At 45.3% G+C, this 19,413-nt stretch overlaps 1 protein-coding gene across 1 annotated transcript; it reads right to left on the reverse strand.

Moving 5' to 3' along the window:
* Window positions 1-16,918: 16,918 nt before the first annotated feature.
* On the reverse strand, window positions 16,919-18,979 carry LOC128722199 (activator of 90 kDa heat shock protein ATPase homolog 1). Its single transcript, XM_053816084.1, has 3 exons — window positions 18,154-18,979; window positions 17,955-18,090; window positions 16,919-17,590 (listed from the first exon to the last, which is right to left on the reverse strand). Exons 1-3 carry the CDS (start codon window positions 18,927-18,929, stop codon window positions 17,456-17,458), a joined length of 1,047 nt encoding a protein of 348 aa, XP_053672059.1. The 5' UTR covers window positions 18,930-18,979; the 3' UTR covers window positions 16,919-17,455.
* Window positions 18,980-19,413: the final 434 nt, after the last annotated feature.

Raw genomic sequence — 19,413 nt, forward strand, 5'->3', positions numbered from 1 at the left:
CGCTATATTTACTTATTTCCGAATAGCAAATGTACCGAAAAGGAGCCCCCAACCGCATTTCGTTGGGTCTAACACAATAAGGGCGAGTTGCTCATTGACTCCATCACACGGCTGGACGAGCGTTCGGGCAGTCCCGCAAGCTGCCAGGGCTCATCACCAGCATCATCATCATCATCATCGTGGGCGGCAAACATGGGTCGGCAATTGCCTAGGCCTAGGCGGTCGTGCGAATTGCGGCACGGCCCGGGCGTCCATCCGACTACCGTCATTAGGCCAACAAGTAGAAGATGAATATTTAAACTATGCACTGGGCTCATGAAAAATGTAGAAGCAACCGAAATGAGAAGATTCCGCCGGTTCGGCAGCTCGGAAGCTCCGGTTTCTCTACGCAAACCGACTCCCGGTGGGTGGTACAAGGCTGATGATTTATCGAATTATTGAAATGAGCCGTCGGTCCGGGCACCGAGTACTGCCTGAACCGGCGAGAGCCTCACCGAGAGGGTGCTTTTAGGCAGCCGGCTGGGCTGTTGAAACGGCAGCCGGAACATGCCACCGGGCGGCGATGTTGTCGGCCGGTCTATTAGTCAAACTATCCTGCGTACCAGGTCACCGGCGACGCCACCACGCAACGGCTGGGGTTCGACATCAAAGTGACGGGGCTGAGATTTCGCGGCGAGCGGCATGTTTGGAATAATTTACATGGTGCCCTCGTCCCGGTGCCGAAGATTAGCGCCACAGAAATCGCTCGCCATGGGTTCGATGATTTATATTGCACGGTTTTGATCAGATGGTTTGCGGGTAGCAGCGTGATGAGCATGATGAAAATGGGTTAGGACGTTGCGGCCATGGCCATGGGTTTTGGTGTTCGGAGTAGCTCATTCTTTTGAGATATCATATTTGAGGCATACGAACAATGCGATTCTCGGTTAATTATGTTACACATGATTTCTTAAATAATAATTTTATTTGTTCATTTATTTTATTTTTCAATTCCTAAATATTTACTCAACGTGCAAGTAGTTCAATGAAAATTAATATAATATACATAGATGAGTACATTTAACAGGACATGCACTCTTATTCTATGCTTTTCTTTGGCTCGAATATTCTAAATTAGGACAGTAAAGTAACCGTTCCTGTTAAAGAACAGAAAACAAATACATCCTTTAACACAACATTTGAAACTGATGCGTTTAAATCATGATCAAGTACTACGATCACATTGGTGAGTCAAATTGAATGTAAGCAATCGTAATTACGCTTAATTTCTCGATTGCTAGTTAAAGTTTATAGTCCACCTGGAAATGCAAAACAAATTTGCATATTTGTTTTCGATAAGATAATGCCATTTAAAAACTGACAAAAAAAGTAACATGATGCGAAAAAGGTTAGAGAAAGTTACATAGTCTACAAAGATAGACAAAAATAATTAAAAACCTTATTACTGGATTTTGCTGCAGAGAACTAGGATTTAAAAAAAGCCCTCGAAGAAATCCAATGACATGAAATACTTCTGCATGCATGTTTTAACTTTCATTGTGTCTGAGTTACAGATATCACCAGCAACAGAACAAAAAGCTTCACTAGCCTCTGAGCGTTTCAACATAGTTCAGTGCTGCAGAAAAACACGGTGATAAAACATCACACACGCGCTCGAAAAGAAACAATAACTTTCCCCGGCGGTTTCAAATAAAATAAAAACCCCATCCCGTGGCTGTGCAAGCGTCTGCATGCAAAAATGTTCGTTTTCGATTAAAATCAACCCAAGGCGTATTCGCGTGCACGATGCGCTACCACGCTCGTGTTCGACCGGCTCCTTCCTCCAGCGAGCGACACAAGGATGCTAGCGAAAACGGGCCTCAGAACACGCCCAAGCACGAACCGGTACCAGTATGGCCAGTTCCCAGCCCACAGTGGGGAAGCCAGGAACAAATCGCGGTCATAAGTATTTTTTGTCAGAATTTTTTGATTTTTTCTTACAAAATGTGTTGAATGTTGACCAATTACTCATTTAAGACGATTATTGGAAGTGGACATCCAGAGGGTGCCACTGTATCTACATATACTATGTTGATAGATTGTAGTTCAAACACCTTGCGTGCCAAGCGTTTTTTAGGAAAGTTGTTGGTGATACTGTGAATGTCCGGTAGAACCATCCATACCCCAATTGCACAACAATACCAAATTTGCCGAATTTAGCTTCTTTTGTTCCAAATATTCTTCAATAACCTCACTTCGCATCTCTATTATCCGCTCTGCTGTTACATTTGCTAAAGATTGAACTCTCACTTTCACACTATTTTCGCTCACTTGTATACCTGAAGGAACACATAACTTTTTCGCTTTTTGCACTTCTTTATACGTTGGAAATCGTGAAGGATCTGTCCGATGACTTCCTTCGTATTGATCTTTCGATAAATTATAATCAATTAAAAATCCAAACGCCTCCTTTCCGTTCATCAGCTATGTTTGACTCGGATTTTCACTTAAGTTGAATGATCGATTCAATAATCTTCCTAACAGATATACCACTTCGAACTTATTTTCTTTACGAGCTATTTTTCTTGCAAATTCTAGCACTTCTTCCAAACTATATTTTTCACCCAAATCACTTTCTATTTCACTGATTCTGCGCCGTCTTTGTCGTTTGCCAATAATTTCGAAAGATTTACGAGGTCTTCCAAATCTGCTATCATTCTCCTTTTGTGTGCTTTCACTTCGACATACAATATCAAAATTTGAATTTAGCCACTTTTGATTATATTTTTCAAATCGCATTTGGTGTCGATTGGATCTATCGTACAATGGTTTTGCTTTCACTAAGAGCAATTTTATTCTTTGTCGAACAGACTTTACTAGCAAATTTCTTGTTTTAACCACTCCCAGAATATAATTGAAAATAATTTCCGTATTTTCTTTTACTGAATTTGAAATATTGATTTGCTTTAAAATATCTTTAATGATGAAATAAGCCATGTTGTCTATATACGTTTTATGTTTGGAATGAACTTAAATGTGAACTAGTAGAACTAATTATATAAGATATGGGTAGCTTAATGTCATCCTATATGCCATTACGTTATATGGGAATCCCATATATCATTCAATAAAATTATGCTGTATATAGTACAGGTAGCTGCTAAGTTTTTATGCTAGCATAATATGTGAAACCCCCCCCCCCCCCCCCTAAGGCAAAAAAGCCGCCTCAATAACAGTGGTTACCTTCAATGGGGGTAACCACTGTTATTGAGGCGGCTCTTTTTGCCTTAGGGGGGGCTTTTCACATATTATGCTAGCATAAAAACTTAGCAGCTACCTGTACTATATACAGCATAATTTTATGGAACTAAAACACAGGTGTAAAATTTTACAAATAGGTGGCAAGGGTAGTGAGTATTATTGAGGCGGTGATGTTTATAAGTTAACATATCTAGCGTCAGGTACCATGCGGCTCCATATGTAAAAAAAGTTTACCTACAAGAATTGATTTTACAAACGAGTGCGCAAGTATGCGCAGCTGGAAATGACTTTAAAAGTTTGTTTAAATATTAAACTAACGTTACTGAAAATTTGGCGATGGTACTTTTTGATACTTTTTTTTTATTCATTACCAAAGTTGAAAAACATGTTTTTTTCCTATTTTTATTTTCAAAAAACAATATTTTTTTTCTTTTTATTATAAATAAAGTTATTTAAATAACTTTAAAACAATGAAAACTTTATAATCTTTCGAACTATATGCAATTTGCATATGATATTGTAGAAAAACAGAGCAAAACATCCCATTAAACAAGAACGCTCAATGTCCAGAAATTTCATCGTTTTTTTGCACTTTTTCAACTTTGGCATCGTATATCTCAAAAACTGCTAAAAATAGAACCCTGTAATTTTGGCTTTTTCTTAGTCAACTATTTCTTAATTCATCACCATGTTCAAAAATACCCTACCATATGTGTAAAAAATTGGACTTATGACCGCCTTTTCCCCAACGTGCAGCCATCCCGTGAGCGGAAAGCGACAAAAGCTCGCGCACAATCACCACCGTGGAATGTTGCGCCGCTGTCTGAATGCCGGCGGGGTTTTGGCACTAATGGAAAAGTGCTCCCACACAGGACACGTTCGGGCTAGATGTGGCTCGCTTTTTCCTCCGCATTCCGGGAAGGCGCATCGCCCTACGATCAACCAACGTGCCTTTGATAAGCCCGCACCATTTTCTTTCACGCTGCAAGAACGCCCTCGCGAGCAGAACGAATCAAAGGAGGAGCTTGCGATCACGGCCCAGGGGTTGCGGCAAGATGACCCAAAAAAAAAAGGTTAGAGCTCAATATTTCCATTTTGTAATTCCGCCTTCATGTACCCCCGATTTTCATAGGACCAGCGGAAGTAGGACGTGTCGAAGATGCATGCGGATGGTCGCTGTTTGATAAGCCTTTACATTTGACAGCGCATTACAACCCATACACCCACACGCCAACCCGGCCAACGCGCGAAAACACAGCCGAGAAGCAACCCTTCTGGGTGCTTTGTTATGCAAAAATGCTCCCCGATGAAAGCGGGCTCCCTTTTCTTATGCTTTATGTTGGCCGTTGCTCGTGATGCCGCAGCATCGCGTTAATGCTGCCCATTGTTGATGCCACCGCTCCTTCCAGCACGACACAAATCTATCGGCACCCCCAGTTCTGGGGTTGCTCACGAAATTCAAAACATCTTCCCGGGATGACCCGGAAGCAAGAGAAAGCGAGAGAGAAGAGAGAGAGAGAGAAAGATGCAACCCTCCAGCATCGCTCGGTGAAAAATGGGCACGAAATAAATTCAATTCCTTTCCTTAGCCTACTCAGTTTGGGCGTCTTACTTTTTTCTTTCAATTCATTTTCTTTTTTCTGCCCATTTTGCACCCTCCCCTGTCCGATATCAGTGGTTCGGCTTTGTTTGCTTCCTCTATTGATTCCCGCCAGCAACGTTGTGCCGGACTAGACGAGACTTTTCCACGGCCCTTACGGTGTGGCGAGGGTTAGTGCTCCCGTTCCCGGGGAGCATTCTGTTTTCTTCATCGTCCCCCCGCAAAAAAAAGGGAAAAATACTCCCGAAACAAATGAAATGTTGCTGACCGACCGAAATCGGCAGCTTGGTGCGGGTCGCTGACACAAGGAAGCAGGGAACGGCCGCGAGCGAAGCGATATGTTTCATTATTTTCCGTTCGACTCGGTTCGGGCGTGCTATTTTTTTTTGTTTTTTGCTGTTCCACTTTTACCGCGGTCGGTTTGCCGATTTCCAAGTCAACTTGGACAAACATAAGCGGGAAAAGTTTTCAGCGCCCTGGCCGGAAGGAACGATTTATGAAAATCGATTTTATTTTTGCACGCCCCGCATGCTTTTGAGGTCCCGCCCGGTGTTGCGTTTATCGTTCGCATCTAAATCAAAACCGTTCCGAACAGCGGAAATTAGAAACTCGCAGAACCGAACAATAAAAGCTGGAAAATGGATCGTTTCTTTTTTTTCAATTTCACAAAAAAAAACGAGTTTAAAAATAGCCACAGTGAAAGGATCTGTATCAAACGGCATGATTTACTCGTTTTACTGCTAACCGTTGTTACTATCTTTAGTGTAATGGAATTGAAGATTGACGGTTTTTGCGAAAACGTTTAAGTCATGACAATTTTAAAATAGTGTTCACAGTATCACAGTGTTCCTTACAAAGGCACAACATCGAGGCACACGTAGAGTAAATAAGAATATTGATCAAATTTTGCAAACAAGCATCGTGCCCCTGACTCACCAACTCGTGACGTGATAATAATCATGCATCCTTGAAAAAGGTTCATGTAACCGCAATGAAGGTTACCGTGCAACAATAAAAATGTCCTTCTCATCCTTTCATTCTAGTCCCTTTTCGACTGTACTCCCTTAAAGTTTGATTTTATTACCAAAGCTTTCAGCGCATATGGAGCGGTTTACGTGTCCCTTCACTGTGTGCTTCTCATTAAATGCTGCACAAAGCGGGGGTGGGATTTATGCCCTGCTGAGGTGCACTATAAAGATAGCAATCACTCGAGAGCCTTTAAATAGAGATGCTAAATATACGGTTGCAGCAAAAGTGTACGTTGCCATTTAAGGGATGGGGATTATTTCGGTCCAGAGCGCATCCCTCCGCTCACGATAAGGGCCACTAAAAAAGGGGAGTCTCTTATCTTACCCATTGTACCGAGACGAGAGTGTGTGGTGCATCGGGTTTGGTGAGATCCTGGCTGTGAAAGAAAGCTTTACTTTTAGAGTGCAATCACCCAAGCCACCACCAGGCAACTTTGAATAACAAACCGAAGAGCAGGCTCTATTTGCTGTGCATCCAACGCCAAGTGGGTTGATTGATTCCATCCCCGCAGAACCCCCTTACAAGACCAACGGAGGGAGGACCGTAATCGTTTAAGAACAACGTTTATGTAAAGTGCGCTCCCGCAGGTTTTTACGCCTAGCAAGCGTTCTGAGACCGGTGCGTTCCATCAAAGACTGTAAAGCAGCCGCAAGGTAGCAGGCTTTTCGAGCCTTTTTTTTTCACGGTTTTGCACGTCGAAACTTTCCACTTTCCCTTGGGACAGGAGCACGCGCACCATCGCCGCCAGCTGATCCCGGCCAATCGGAAGCTTTTAGTTAAATTAAAATTCTTTCATCATTAAACCGTCCTCCGGTGGGTGAAGCACACGCAAGCAGGCGCTTCACTTCAATCAGATCGGTCTTTGTTGTTGACGTGCCAGATTAAGCGTGGCGGGGTGGAAGCGTGGGCCAACCAAAACAACGCCCCGGTGCTACGTGGGGACAAGGGAAAACCACCCTCCCGGTGGGAAACGCGGGAGCATAATCTTTTATCTCACGAGCACACTTGCTCATGCACAACCACACACACACGCCCATCCGTGCCCGGACCAAGGACTTTGCGTGGGTGCGAGGTGGGAGATTAAAAACCCTCCCACCTTCGCCCAGCCGGCTTTTCTCACCGTGGAAAACGACCCCCTTCCCCCTGCCACTCGCGAGTGAACGAGAGCAGAACCAACTTGTCTCAAGTGAAGCTGGAAAGCGACGATGGCCGTGGAAGGAAAATCCTCACACAGCGCACTGTCGCCGGTCTAGGGGAACAACATAACAATTTCCGTTCCGACGGAACCTAGCTTTTCCGGCTGCCCGGGTGCTTTTCTAAAGAGACATGGCTGGGGAACAAAAAAGCGCACAAGAAACAACAATCCGGCCGCTGCGCTATCGCCAAGCGGCATCATCTGGGTTAGGGTCATAAAAAATGCGGCCCTATTTCACAAGCGGCCCTCAGGCAGGTAGGAACAAAAAATCGGAGGTCCGCCTGGCGACGTAACCCCGTCCGAATGACCCGAAACAGTCCTTTTTAATAATGACACAGGCGCGGTTCTTACTCGCTCTCACACACTCTCTCTCTCTCTCTGTCTCTCTCTATCTCGGATCCGGTTTCGGTGGCCTCGCGCCTGTGGTCTAATAAATAAACGGTGGTCAGTGGCGAGCGAGCCAAAGCAAAAAGGGGCCAGTATCGTCGGGAAACACCAGATGCTGGTAAGGACAGTCAGTGCAGGAGATTGAAAAGAAACCCAGCGAAACGAAAAGCAAGACAGAGGACGAACGCAGGAAGACATCCAAATAACGCAACATCCTTCCGATCGGTTCCATTCGGCCATTTTAGTCGGCCTTCACTTCTTTTCAACACCTCACCAGCGGATGGTTTTGGAGGCCTCGATTCCGCTTTAGGAGGCGTTTTCTTTAGAGCGCACCAGTCTTGCGGCGAAGAAAGCATCCTTTCCAAGGCGACGAACCGATGTCCGGCATGAGAAGGTCGCATGAAGAGCCGCGGCTCGATGAACCGAACGCACGGGAAAGGAAACAAAAGTGATGCGCGACCCGGGGGCATGAGCAGGAGCAGCATACGGGGAGCACACAAAATGGAGACGGAAGCGCACACCCACGCAAAACGAAGAAGATTCAGTCCCATTCACCACAAAAGGACAGCCGGGCCCGGCTCGATAGGATCTGTGCCGATGGCCGAAATCCATTAGCAACTTCACCCGAAACCAATTGGAAGATCCTTCCTGGCCGGTACCGAATCCTGGCTCGTGTTTCTTCCATTCCCCGCCGAGGCCGGCAGACAGCTCATCGAAGTCCCGGTGAGCCGGTTCGCGGGAACTTTCAGAGCTGCACGATAACGATGACTTTAACAAACTGGGCTCCCTCGATTACTGGCAGGCGTACAATTGCGAACAGAGCTTGAGCCGCTCGCCGTTGTCTGTGGTGGTAGTCTGAGGAATATTTTATTGAACGCCTTCGTGCCAATGATTTCTAGTAGTCATGCCGAAAAAGGGGCTCGACTCAAATCAACCGCACGGAAAGCGGGACGAATGCTTTCTTCGAAGGATTTTTTTAGGAACCAAGATTTTAGTTGTTAATTTTTTCCAGGATTACTATTGAAAAAAATAAACCAATAAATAAACCAATGACTACCGTTAAACATACACACTGGCAGAGAATCTTGTGACCTCAATATCGTGCGTTGGTTTGATAAAATTGTATTACTCGGAATCAATTAATTACGCATGTGCAATTAATTAGTCTTTACATGTGACGTCATGAGACGCAATGCCTGTACGTCTGTACTGTCGTTTACGTAGTCAATTCTAATGGTTTTGGCAAATATATTATGTTCGTTGTTGTTGTATGCGTAAAGATATCGTGAGAAACATTCGTTTGAACTACGTGTGGGAAAGAAGTACATCATAAATTGCTTTAGGAAAAGTAGACTATTTCGCAACACTTATGAAGCTCATATTGCTAAAAGAGCATCTTTTCATGAACCTGAAAAACGGTTTCAGATAACAGTAAAGCAGTTAAAAATAGTAAAGCAGTCTTTGCACCCAAAATGACTATTGGCATTATTTTTCCCCACTGATCTGATAAGAACCGATGTTGTTTCTAACAACCTGCCCGAAGTGGAACACTAACTCCACAAACAGGAGCCACTGCCTAATCTCAGCGCGCTGTTTACCTTTCACCGATACCCGCTCAACACGGCCTGCTGAAGCAAACCGAGCTTGCTGAATCTGCCCGGCTCGAAAGCTTCTTATCGGCGGAACGAGATAAAGCAAACACGCCACCAAAGAAGCGTCAACCGCGACGCAGCCTCCTTCGATCTGCACCGACAGGTGGAAGCTGCAGCAAACACCGCCAGCGCGTAAGCAGGAAGAAAAACACTCACATTTATTTTTGAAATTCGTTCCGGATCAACTGACAGCAATTGGGTGTAGCTGAAATGATGAGGAAAAAGCGAAGAAGAGGAAAAATCTCACACAACATTTTCGCCACGGGTTTTTCGGTGATTTATCGACGGTTGCCAAATTGAATCGCCGACGGAGGTGCGGCCTTGCGCGGGCGAAAAAGAAACCTTCCGAAACCACGACCGGAACCGCCTGACAATTACGTCAAATGTTGTAGAAAAACTTCCTACTACTGAGCGCACGACAGGTTCGTAGTACACGGTGGAACGAGTTCTAGTTACTATGCCTGCGTGTGTGTGTGTGTGTGTGTGGTTGTAAGCGTGTCTTTTTTTAAGGCGAGTGCAAGCAGGCATAAAAAATCGTACATCAAACCAAAACCACATCCAACATTACCATCGCCATCCATCAGAGCCACTTACTCGGAACGATCGTCGGCTCGGGGCGCTTCAGACGGCTCTAGGTGCGTGCTTCCGGTCCTCACTCGGCAGCAACCCTGCCCACCGAAAAGGCAGCCCTGCTAATGGAACCGAACCGCACACCCAAGCCAAGCACGCAGCCATCCGAATTGGGCGGACGATGGAGATACAAATTGTTATGAGTTCATCGTAATCATTTCGTAATATTCGCAGACCATGGCTTTTCCTGTGGTTCGGGGCCTTTGCCAGGCTCCGAGTGCGTGTATGTGTGTGTGTGTGTCGGTGGTTGCGAAGAAGGACGTCTACTAAGATCCACAAATACCAGCGTGCGGTCCAGCCAGCTACGTACACGAGCGTGTAAGCCGGGACCGAGCACGAGTACTGTGTAGCCTAGGCAACCAGGGAGCAGAAGAGTCGATCCCGTCCTTTTTTTGGAACACGAACAGCGCGAGAGACAAACCACCCCAACGGTAGATGGAACCCCTCGACCGAAGAGACAGAGAGCGTGCGAGCGAGATAGCGAGCGTACGTGTGTGTGCGCGCGCGAAAACAGGAAAGCTTTCGTGGTGGAGGAAGCTGCCGACCAGCTGAGAGACAAAACGGGAGCTGTCTTCTAAGATGGTTAAAGCGTTGGAGAGATTTTGAGAGTGGCCAAATTACTTTCCAATTGGAAGCATCCCTAAACGAAGCCCTGACTGAAAGTGACGGTCAGGAGAAAGAGCAAAAAAAAGGTAAAGAAACTCGAGCTGCTATCAGCTATCACACTGCCAGAGAACCTCCTGTTGTAATGCCCTACTCCAAAATATTGGACCTTGCTAGTCATTGCAGTCGAACACAGAGTATGTGCAGGAATAATCTATGAGATATCAGTAAGAGAATTCGAGCTGTTCGTGTTATTTTTGGCAAGGGATAAATTAATTCCCACCAAGCTCACCAAAATGTCAAAATTCGCACAAATTCGTCCTAACCAACAGTGCGTCCGAGCTGGGATCAGAAAGTCATTGAACCACGAAATGAGAAAACACAAGGATTGCGTTCGGGATGCACACCCTCACATCGACACAAAAGGTTAACCGAATCGAGGTCAAGGTAGAGCAACGTTCTCTCAGAACCGATTGGTAGCACACAAGCCGGGAATGATGGACGAAACTTGATGCAACCTATTGGTTTATTCAAATGTCATTACCTCCGACCAGCTTGACACTCGTGCCAGGCTGCCATAGACCGCACGCACGACCTAACAGCAAGCCGCAATCTGGATACGGCTTCTTTGAGCTTTCGGTTGACAGCTTCAACACGCGCAGGTTATTGCCTCGCACAGATTGTTATGGCATGTTACCTCTTGAAAAGGCCCGTCACATCTTTCACTGGACGCTTGCTGCATCACCTAACACTCGAGATTTTGGGTTATTTTTACTTCCGTTTTGCACTCCTCGCCGTTCGGGCTTCAATGAGCGGTAATTGCTCTGTTGACAGAACCAATCCTCCCTCTCAGGCATCGATAGCCTTGCCGCCACTTGACCGAACCCACCCGGGTGCACTTTCTGTAACTGTCATGCTCTCGAGCAAACACTCACTCAACACGGTTCCACCTGCGGGTCTGTCAGATAGCGATGGTTGGCGATGTCAGGGCACTTCCTCAAGCGCTAGGACACCGTTTCCTTCGGAACCGAACACATGGGCCGTGCGTGCGTGTGGGCACGTGTGTAAGTGAGGCTATTCACAGCTGTGCAAACCCACACGTTCGTATCCGTGCAGGGAGGCCGTGTGTTACGGGTCCTTGTTCATCCGTACAACCACCCAGCCCTTGGGACAATCCTTATCACTACGATCTGGGCTTATCGTCCACGCTTTCCACAAAACCTGGCGCTGGAAGCCGACCAAAGCTCGCCTTCCGCCTCCAGGAGCTAACTCTGAAATTCCTCCGGATTTTCGTGAAGTCAACGACCACCGCCAAAGCTCGGGCGACTTTGATTCTGCTGCGGTGCAACCCCACTGAACCAGCGACCAGGTGGGCACGCGGGTGAACAAGGGGTTAAAAAAGAAAAACACACACACCAGAACCGGATTCGGTTTTGCCGTCCGTACTCAGCGGGAGTTCACCGTTACAAGTCTCGTCCGGGACTGACAGCTCCGGTGCGATGCGAACTGTTGTGCTTTTTCGGTGGGTCGCTCTCGCTCCGGTGCCAGAGCTTCTCCAGACATTTCGAAAGTAGGAGAAGATATTTATAATAAAAAAAAACACATCATCATCCTAACACGCACCAAACATCCACATTGGGTCCTCGCGAGGGCTTCCCGTGGCTGGAGATCTTACAACCGTCAGCACTGGGAGAACGAGAGAATCGCTACGCCAAGCGGGAGAGTTTGCTATTACTACGTGACACTCCCAGCATCCAGCATCCGAGGTGTCCTTTGATGTTACTTTGCCACATTCCGTGAGCGTACGTTCCGGTGCTCATTTCTCTCACTCGTCTCTTTCGCTTCTTCGTTGTGTTCGTGCTCACTCGCACTTCCGAGGCTTTTCCCATCTCGCAGGGTTTCCCCATCGCAGTGGAGCGTGTCTCCTATCGGGGCGCGTCACGCGTGCGCATCCGTTCGCATCCATGTAACCGGGAGAAATGTCCTTTGGGTGGGGGTGAAAAAGAGCGACGACTCCACTGCGAGTAGGGCAGAGTGAAACAGCCACGTTCAGGCGATCCGGAGACGATGACGGCGATGATTACGATGCAGGATGCTGGAGTGAGTCACGGTTACAGTGGCCAGGCTACTGGTTGAGCAGGGAGCTGGCGAAATTTCGATGATTCCAGAAAGCTACTGCCGATCATCAACCGTAACGGTGTCCGGTGGGATGATTGATTCCAGCGGGTAAAGATTCCAATGTAAAAGCAGACAGGTGTCGCTGTGTGCGATGAAAACCACTCGCGCTCGTTGGGACAGTGGTTTATAAACCACGGAGCGAGAGCTATTTAATGAGATGTGTTTTATTTAAATTAAACATCAATGCCATTCAACATTGATGCGAAGGTACAGATCGGTTCGATCAAAGAACATTACAATGTACTTTTAGTTAGTTTCTGATTCCCATCACAGCCACAATACTCGAAGAAAAAAAATCTACAAAGTACTGGGCGTCTCCATCACATGTTCATTTGGCGCCCAAGTGGCAGGTACACCACATAAAACAATATATTAATTTTTTAATTGCTTGCGCTAAAGTTAATCACGTTTTCAGGAGATAAAATTTTGAAAATGCTTGACTAACTCAGCTAAGAATTTATAGGATTGTTTATCTTTAAATTTTGCAAACAAACAAACATTTTCCATTCTGTCAACAAACAAACATTGAGCCGTTCTGTTTTATTTGTTTAATTTATCAATTTACTTTTGTTTTTTTTTTAACCGTACGTCATCCCCACTTCCATCGAATACAAAAAAATCTAAAAAGTACCAGGCGCCTCCATCACATGTTTATTTTTTGCTCAAGTACCGGGCGCCGCAGTGAATAAGACATTTAATGTTGCATATCGTCCTGAGGGATGGAGAAAGCAATGTATTCTTAATCTTTTTCTTTCACCCTCGTCTAAAGCATGCGTTGTTGGTGCGCATCCAGTTGCCGAAAGCTAGTCCTTGGCCCATTTGTGCTCGATGGAACATATCCTCGCCCCCATTCCCGAGGGCTTTAGTGAGCAATCTCTGGTGTATATAATTTTTAGATCACCGAGAAATAACGTCGTAAACCTAGGCTTTGAGTTTCGATCCCACCCTGCAGCCGGTGTAGGGATACAACAGAATAAAAAAAGACAAATACGCGAAGGAATCTGGTGCTCAAGAATGCCAACGCGTGCTCCGACTCCCCAGCAACGAAACCACAGTGGACGCGTTCTGCCTGTGATGGATTAAGTTTTACGTATATTTGTCATCTGCCGAGATTCACGGCATCACTTTTACTCTCTCAAGCCAGGCCAACTACACGTAGACGTTACAAGAGAGGTGGATTTTATGAGACGAATCAAAGGGAGGTGGATTGAAAATAGGCTTAGATTTAAACAGTGAATCTCATTGGTAAGAAGGTAATATGATCGTCATAAAATTCGTTCACTACCTCTTGTTTACGTATGTGTTTCGGAAATGAGAAACGGATGTTATAGTCCTGTTTGTATTTCTTGAATATCTGTTATTATCTTTGTTACCTCAATTTGATGGCACAGATCATGCATTTCTATGCAAAATGTTTACACAATGAAAGGTGTGATAAGATCCATTTTCGTTGCCGTCTATTTGATTGAACAATCATAAATAAAATAAATTGAAAAGAAATGAGTTTTTATTACAGCAAATTTTCCTAAACTCATTTCTTCTGAAACCTATAGCTTTTAAATCAAATTTTATAATCCAACATCCAACTCATTTGTCCTTTTGTTACTAAGCGTGCTAGTGTACAACCGGCCAAGCATTATGATCTGCGCTCTATAGGAATGGCTAAAGTCCACAGCACACATCCTAGCAAATGCATCCAGTGAATGCCAGTTGGCTCATGAATATTCAATTAGTCTCCGGTTCGCGGTTGACCCCGGGGAACGAACTCCACACTCTCCAGCTTAATTGGGTGACCGATGTTTCGACCGACTTTCGCAGCGATTAGACAGAAAAGAAGCAAATCCTCCACACAGCACGGAGTTGCGTTTCGTTCTCCATCTTCCTTGCGAAGCTTGCGACATCCAAGCAAAAACGCACCCGATTGAGACGCCTGGTAGCGCTTAGGCGACAAGTTCTATTTTCGGCGCTCTCGAAACCCTTGCCAAAGCTGCGGCCGTCGGCACGTGTAGCGTATCTGCATTTAACCGATGCTAATGATTGCCATTTTCATCAGCCTCAAAGGGGGGTGGGCTCGAAAGTGTAGCGATAGTAATATATTGACGACGCCGCACCATAGCAACCGCACCATACCATACCGGAGCACGTCACCACGCGTGAAATGTGTTTGCTTTACAGGGCTGCTGCCGGAAATACGTTCCACCTCCGCGGATGCCCGAATTCGTACCCGCAAGGGCAAACCGCAGCCACCCACGCAGGAAGTGATAATTATTAAGATCTTTACAAAGTTTAATTAACGTATAATGCATAATCCCCTTTGGAGTTGGCGTGGCGCCGCGGAACGAAGGTCGCCGCCTACTTGCCTTCATTGAAATAATTCCATCATTCGGTGAGAAATAACATACACGACGAGGAAACCGCAACGCAACGCTCCGCCATCAAATAACCGTCTAACTATTGCGCGCAGACCCTCGAGGAACACACAAAAAGCGAAAGTAACCGCCCTTTTCGCCCTTGCAGTGGCGCTTTGAGCGTAGTACGCTGCCATCCCGGGAACTATTCAGACTACTCACACTCACGCCCAGGCACCCGGACCCAGGAAAAGGGAGCTTTTGGCAAATCGAGCGTCCGCCCCAAAAGTTCCTTACCGCTTAATTTCGCCACGGTCGTAATCTTAGGCCATCCGTTTATCTCACCCCTCGATCCGCCCTTTTTTGGGGGTGGAACCGCAACATCGCTTTTCTAACCGGGATCGTTTGCCGTGAATTCGTGCCAAGGCTCCTTGCGAAACGTTTTTGTTCCTGCCGGGCCGCAATTTTTTTTTAAATCGTCCGCAAAGCGTTCTGCTTCCGCGCGGGATGCTGCGAATAAAGTGATTAAAACTCGCTGCAAAAGGGTTGTGGGGGTGGCGTTCGCTCGAAAAAGGGTTGCGCTAGTTTGCCTTTACCGGAGGTTTTGCGCCAACGGATCCGGCTCCGACCGGAAGCGAGAGTAAATGTAGCGGAGCAAATTTTTGGTATCGCAAAGGGGGTTTGCTGAAGGAAACAAATTAATTAATAACTACCTACCCGTAGCGCCGACCCGGACGGGTACGAATGAGATTGTAATAGTTTTTATTGCTTTTTGATCGCCAACACCTTTTGCGCAGATCGATGCATGGGCGAAGTCAAAGTGTGTGTAAAGCAAACTTTATTACGAACGTAATCAAACTTCGGGGGAGTTTAAACGAAAAGGTATAACTTTTTTCTCACAATTGTATTCGATTATAAGTAAAGATTGTAGAGTAAATCGTTTCACAGATGATTTAGCAATTTTATTATGAAAATAACTACTTCAATTAAACATTTCTTTAGCTAGGTAGTTTCTGGTTTCCACCACACCCACAACACTCAAAAGAAAAAATCTACAAAATACTGGGCGTCTCCATCACATGTTTATTTGTCGCCCAAGAGGCAGGTATGTAAAGGGTATACGAGTACAACACATAAATCAATATATTAATTTACTAATTGCTCGTACTAAAGTTCATCACGTTAAAAATAGAAAATTTGTTAATTATGTTAATCAGATCTTTGATCTTTAAAATAAATACTACAGACATTTCGCCGTACAACTTATGCGATTTTATAATTTGTTAGATTATGTTTTTTTCTGAAAAATCCTTTCGGATTGGCTTGGCATAGTGAAATGTAAACAAATTTGAATTTAACCCTTATCCGAGCAATAATTTTACATCCAAGATTTTAACACAAATGATTAAACTTGTCAACACGCTTCTCAGAAGAATATGTTATATATAAAAATAAAACGATAATCTGAAGCTCACTGCCCACAGTCGGAAACTCCATCCAAACTAATTTACTATGAATTCTTTCCAGAAAATGCTTGTTTCATGAACTGAAACAATCGAGAACTGCATCAAATGAGCGTAACACCGAGAACGGCTTGTTCTCATTGCTTGGCAATAAAATTATTTATGTTCCTCATTCGCTTTGCACCCTTCCCAGTTGTTGCAGGACCCGATACTAAACTCGGGTTTATGAAGGGTTTTTTTTGCGAAAAACTCACTCGATTACGGGCTAAACCAGTCGTACAACGATTTCGGTACACCCAAACGCATTTCTAGGAAACTTTCGCACTTGGGTCAAAAAGTTATGATGTCCAGAAACGAACCCGTTCCCGAGAGCGTCTCGGTACGAAATCCGAGATACTTCTTGGCACGCACATACACGTGAGCCCACGAGATGGCGGGGAGAAAACTTCTCAAACGGCCAATTGGTGCTTTCTCTTGTTCAGGCAGCCGGATCGCACGCAAAGAGTTTGTTGGCGCAGACTTCTGAGAAATCAAGATGAAACGGATCGGCTTGAATCGGAATTAAAAGCAAACCAGCAATACAGTTGGTAGAACTATTACTCAATTACTTTTTATTGTACCGCAAGTAAAATCTTGTCCGATGCCGGCTCACGCTCGCGTGCCCTCTTTCGTTACAGTTTTCTTGCAACGGTTTTTTAGCCGACAGCGAGTTTCTTTTATTTCATAAATTAAAGCAATGATCGACATTTTCTTTCGACTGCTATCGGGGCCCATGTTTGCCTTGAAACTAAATAGAAGCTAATCGTGTGAAGCATACCAACGCTCTCTACTTTCTGTGGTTATGTTCCGAATCTGGCAGCCTTGCACTCTTCCTATCTAAGGTTTTGAACAAAATGTAGAACACTATTCAATCGGAGCATTCACGGTGCCTTTCTGCAGGTTTCGTTTATTCGCGACAAGTAACTACACCGCCTAGCTAAGAGTCTATCCTGTTTCGGGCCTTCCCATGGGGATCCTCTTTTCCGTACGGTTCCATCGTTTACATAACAATCGATCGAAGAGTATGGGACAGAGCGCAAAGAAGATGCATGCTGTAGCGGTGAAATTGACGAATGTATCAAACGTGCGCTTTAGCAAAGAAAACTTCCGAACCCGAACGCAGACCGAATACTATTCCAGTAGTAACGCTCCCAGTTCTGCCGGGTTGTCTCCAGTTCTGCAGACGGAATCATTGTTTGGGTCATATTGAGTACCGTGTGATCCTCCTGTTTGAAATAAACAAGCAAAAAAAAACCATGTATGGGTAAATTTTTATAAATTGATATATATGAAGAAGTTCTATTTTATTTTATTCTAACATCAGTTTTCAATACCATTCAAATGGTATCCTAAGAACAATGATCAATATGAATGCATAGGAATTCGCCCCAAAAATGTGAGGGAATTTTATTTCCTAGTTCTAAAAATTCTAAAGTCACCTTCAACAGACGCTACTCTCTTGAATACTTTGCGAATACTCTGTATGTTCGAATAACTTACTTTAAACGTTAACAGACAGGATTGAACAGAATTATTTCTGCACATGCTAGCAGTTCAACTCTAGGCATAGATCTCTCTGACCCTTCTTACCTTTTCTTCAAACTGCATCGTAACAGTGGAATAATGTCCCGCAGGCCACTGTTTGTATCGCCAGGTATGAACGATTTTCTTGTTGGGTACAATATCCTCAAACTTTCCGGAAATGTTTCCACCGAAATAGACGAAGCTAAAATGAGACAAGCGATGAATATCACGGTGTGTTCCGGTCAGAACGCCTATAAAGACTTACTCTCCTCCCTTAAACATTTCGTGTTTCACGTGGCCCCTGGTGAATGCTGTAACCATATCTTCCCTCGTGAGCGCATCGTACAGCTCGTGCACCTGGCACTGGAATTTCTCCACGATTTTCAGCGTCTTCACGTCCAATTTGCAGCCCACTTTTTTCGCCGAATCGTCCGAGCTGGTGACGGTTTCTAGGTCAATTTTCATCTTATTAAAGCCACTGGCGAACACTGTCTGTTTATCTTGCTTTGGCGGGGCCAACTCCTCGCCGTTCACGTCCTTCTTGGGCAGGATCAATCCTTTCGCAAAGTCGGCCTTAAGCGAACTGATATAGCAACCCAGTTGCGTCCTCAACTTGTCTCGCCCGATATTGTACATGAACATCTTCAGCTTTTGCGAGGCCTCGTTTGAGTTGTCCACCGACACCGTCAGTTCCACCTCATCCACATCGTTCTCTTCCGACAAATTCGGAACGCTCACTTTGCCCGTTACTTCCTCGTCCTGGCATCGGCCGCTCCAGACTAGCGTTATGTTCCATTCGTAGAAAAATATGAGCTTCCCCTTGCGATTGTTGGCCGTGGCCTCGCCTTCCAGCTTTTCAATCTTTGTTATTGTGCATTCCTGACCAGCGTCTGCGATCACGAACCCGTCGAGCAACGCGGTCAGCTTCTCCTTCGACCACGGTGTGGCGTTCTTCTCCGTCCAGTGCCAGTTGTTGACGTTTGTCGCGTCGGGTCGCTCCTCCACAATCCAGCGTGGATCGCCTTCTCCCCACTTGGCCATGTTGCTTGTATAGGCGGTGGATTCGGTGGGGGAATCTACTCTTCTTCTGCCCTAGCACCACTACCGGTCGCTGACAATCTGATGAGAACCACAATAAGGCCGCTTGTTAAACCGATTCTTTCGTACACCCCGGGTTCAGCGAGGAATTTGCAAAACGCACCCCACGTTACTTGCTAAATCGTGAGAAATAGAGCAATTAGGAATACGAGACAACACAATAATGTTGTGTATTAGAATAGAGCAGGGTTCTTGCTATCCGAAGGACTACTCTTCCACACAGCTTGTTATAATTTTCATTAACTATAACTCAAACGCAAGATACACGAAAAATTCAAGACTTTTCTAGACTTTTCGGCTTTTCTTCCATGCCGATCAGTTGACCCAGTGAAAAATATACACATTTGTCAGAAATCATACGACAACTGTCAAAGTTGCTACCCTGTGTGAAATCTTTAGCAATTACATCGATGAGAAATGGATTGTT

This window comes from Anopheles nili, chromosome 2, assembly GCF_943737925.1.
Source record: "Anopheles nili chromosome 2, idAnoNiliSN_F5_01, whole genome shotgun sequence".
Lineage (NCBI taxonomy): Eukaryota > Metazoa > Arthropoda > Insecta > Diptera > Culicidae > Anopheles > Anopheles nili.

Excerpts from the sequence above, each read along its gene's own strand:
- LOC128722199 (XM_053816084.1), bottom strand. The coding sequence starts at position 18,929 with ATGGCCAAGTGGGGAGAAGGCGATCCACGCTGGATTGTGGAGGAGCGA. Across the intron at positions 18,091-18,153 it reads GAAATGTTTAAGGGAGGAGA|CTTCGTCTATTTCGGTGGAA; the intron begins GTAAGTCTTTAT and ends GTCTCATTTTAG. Across the intron at positions 17,591-17,954 it reads CGATGCAGTTTGAAGAAAAG|GAGGATCACACGGTACTCAA; the intron begins GTAAGAAGGGTC and ends TATTTCAAACAG.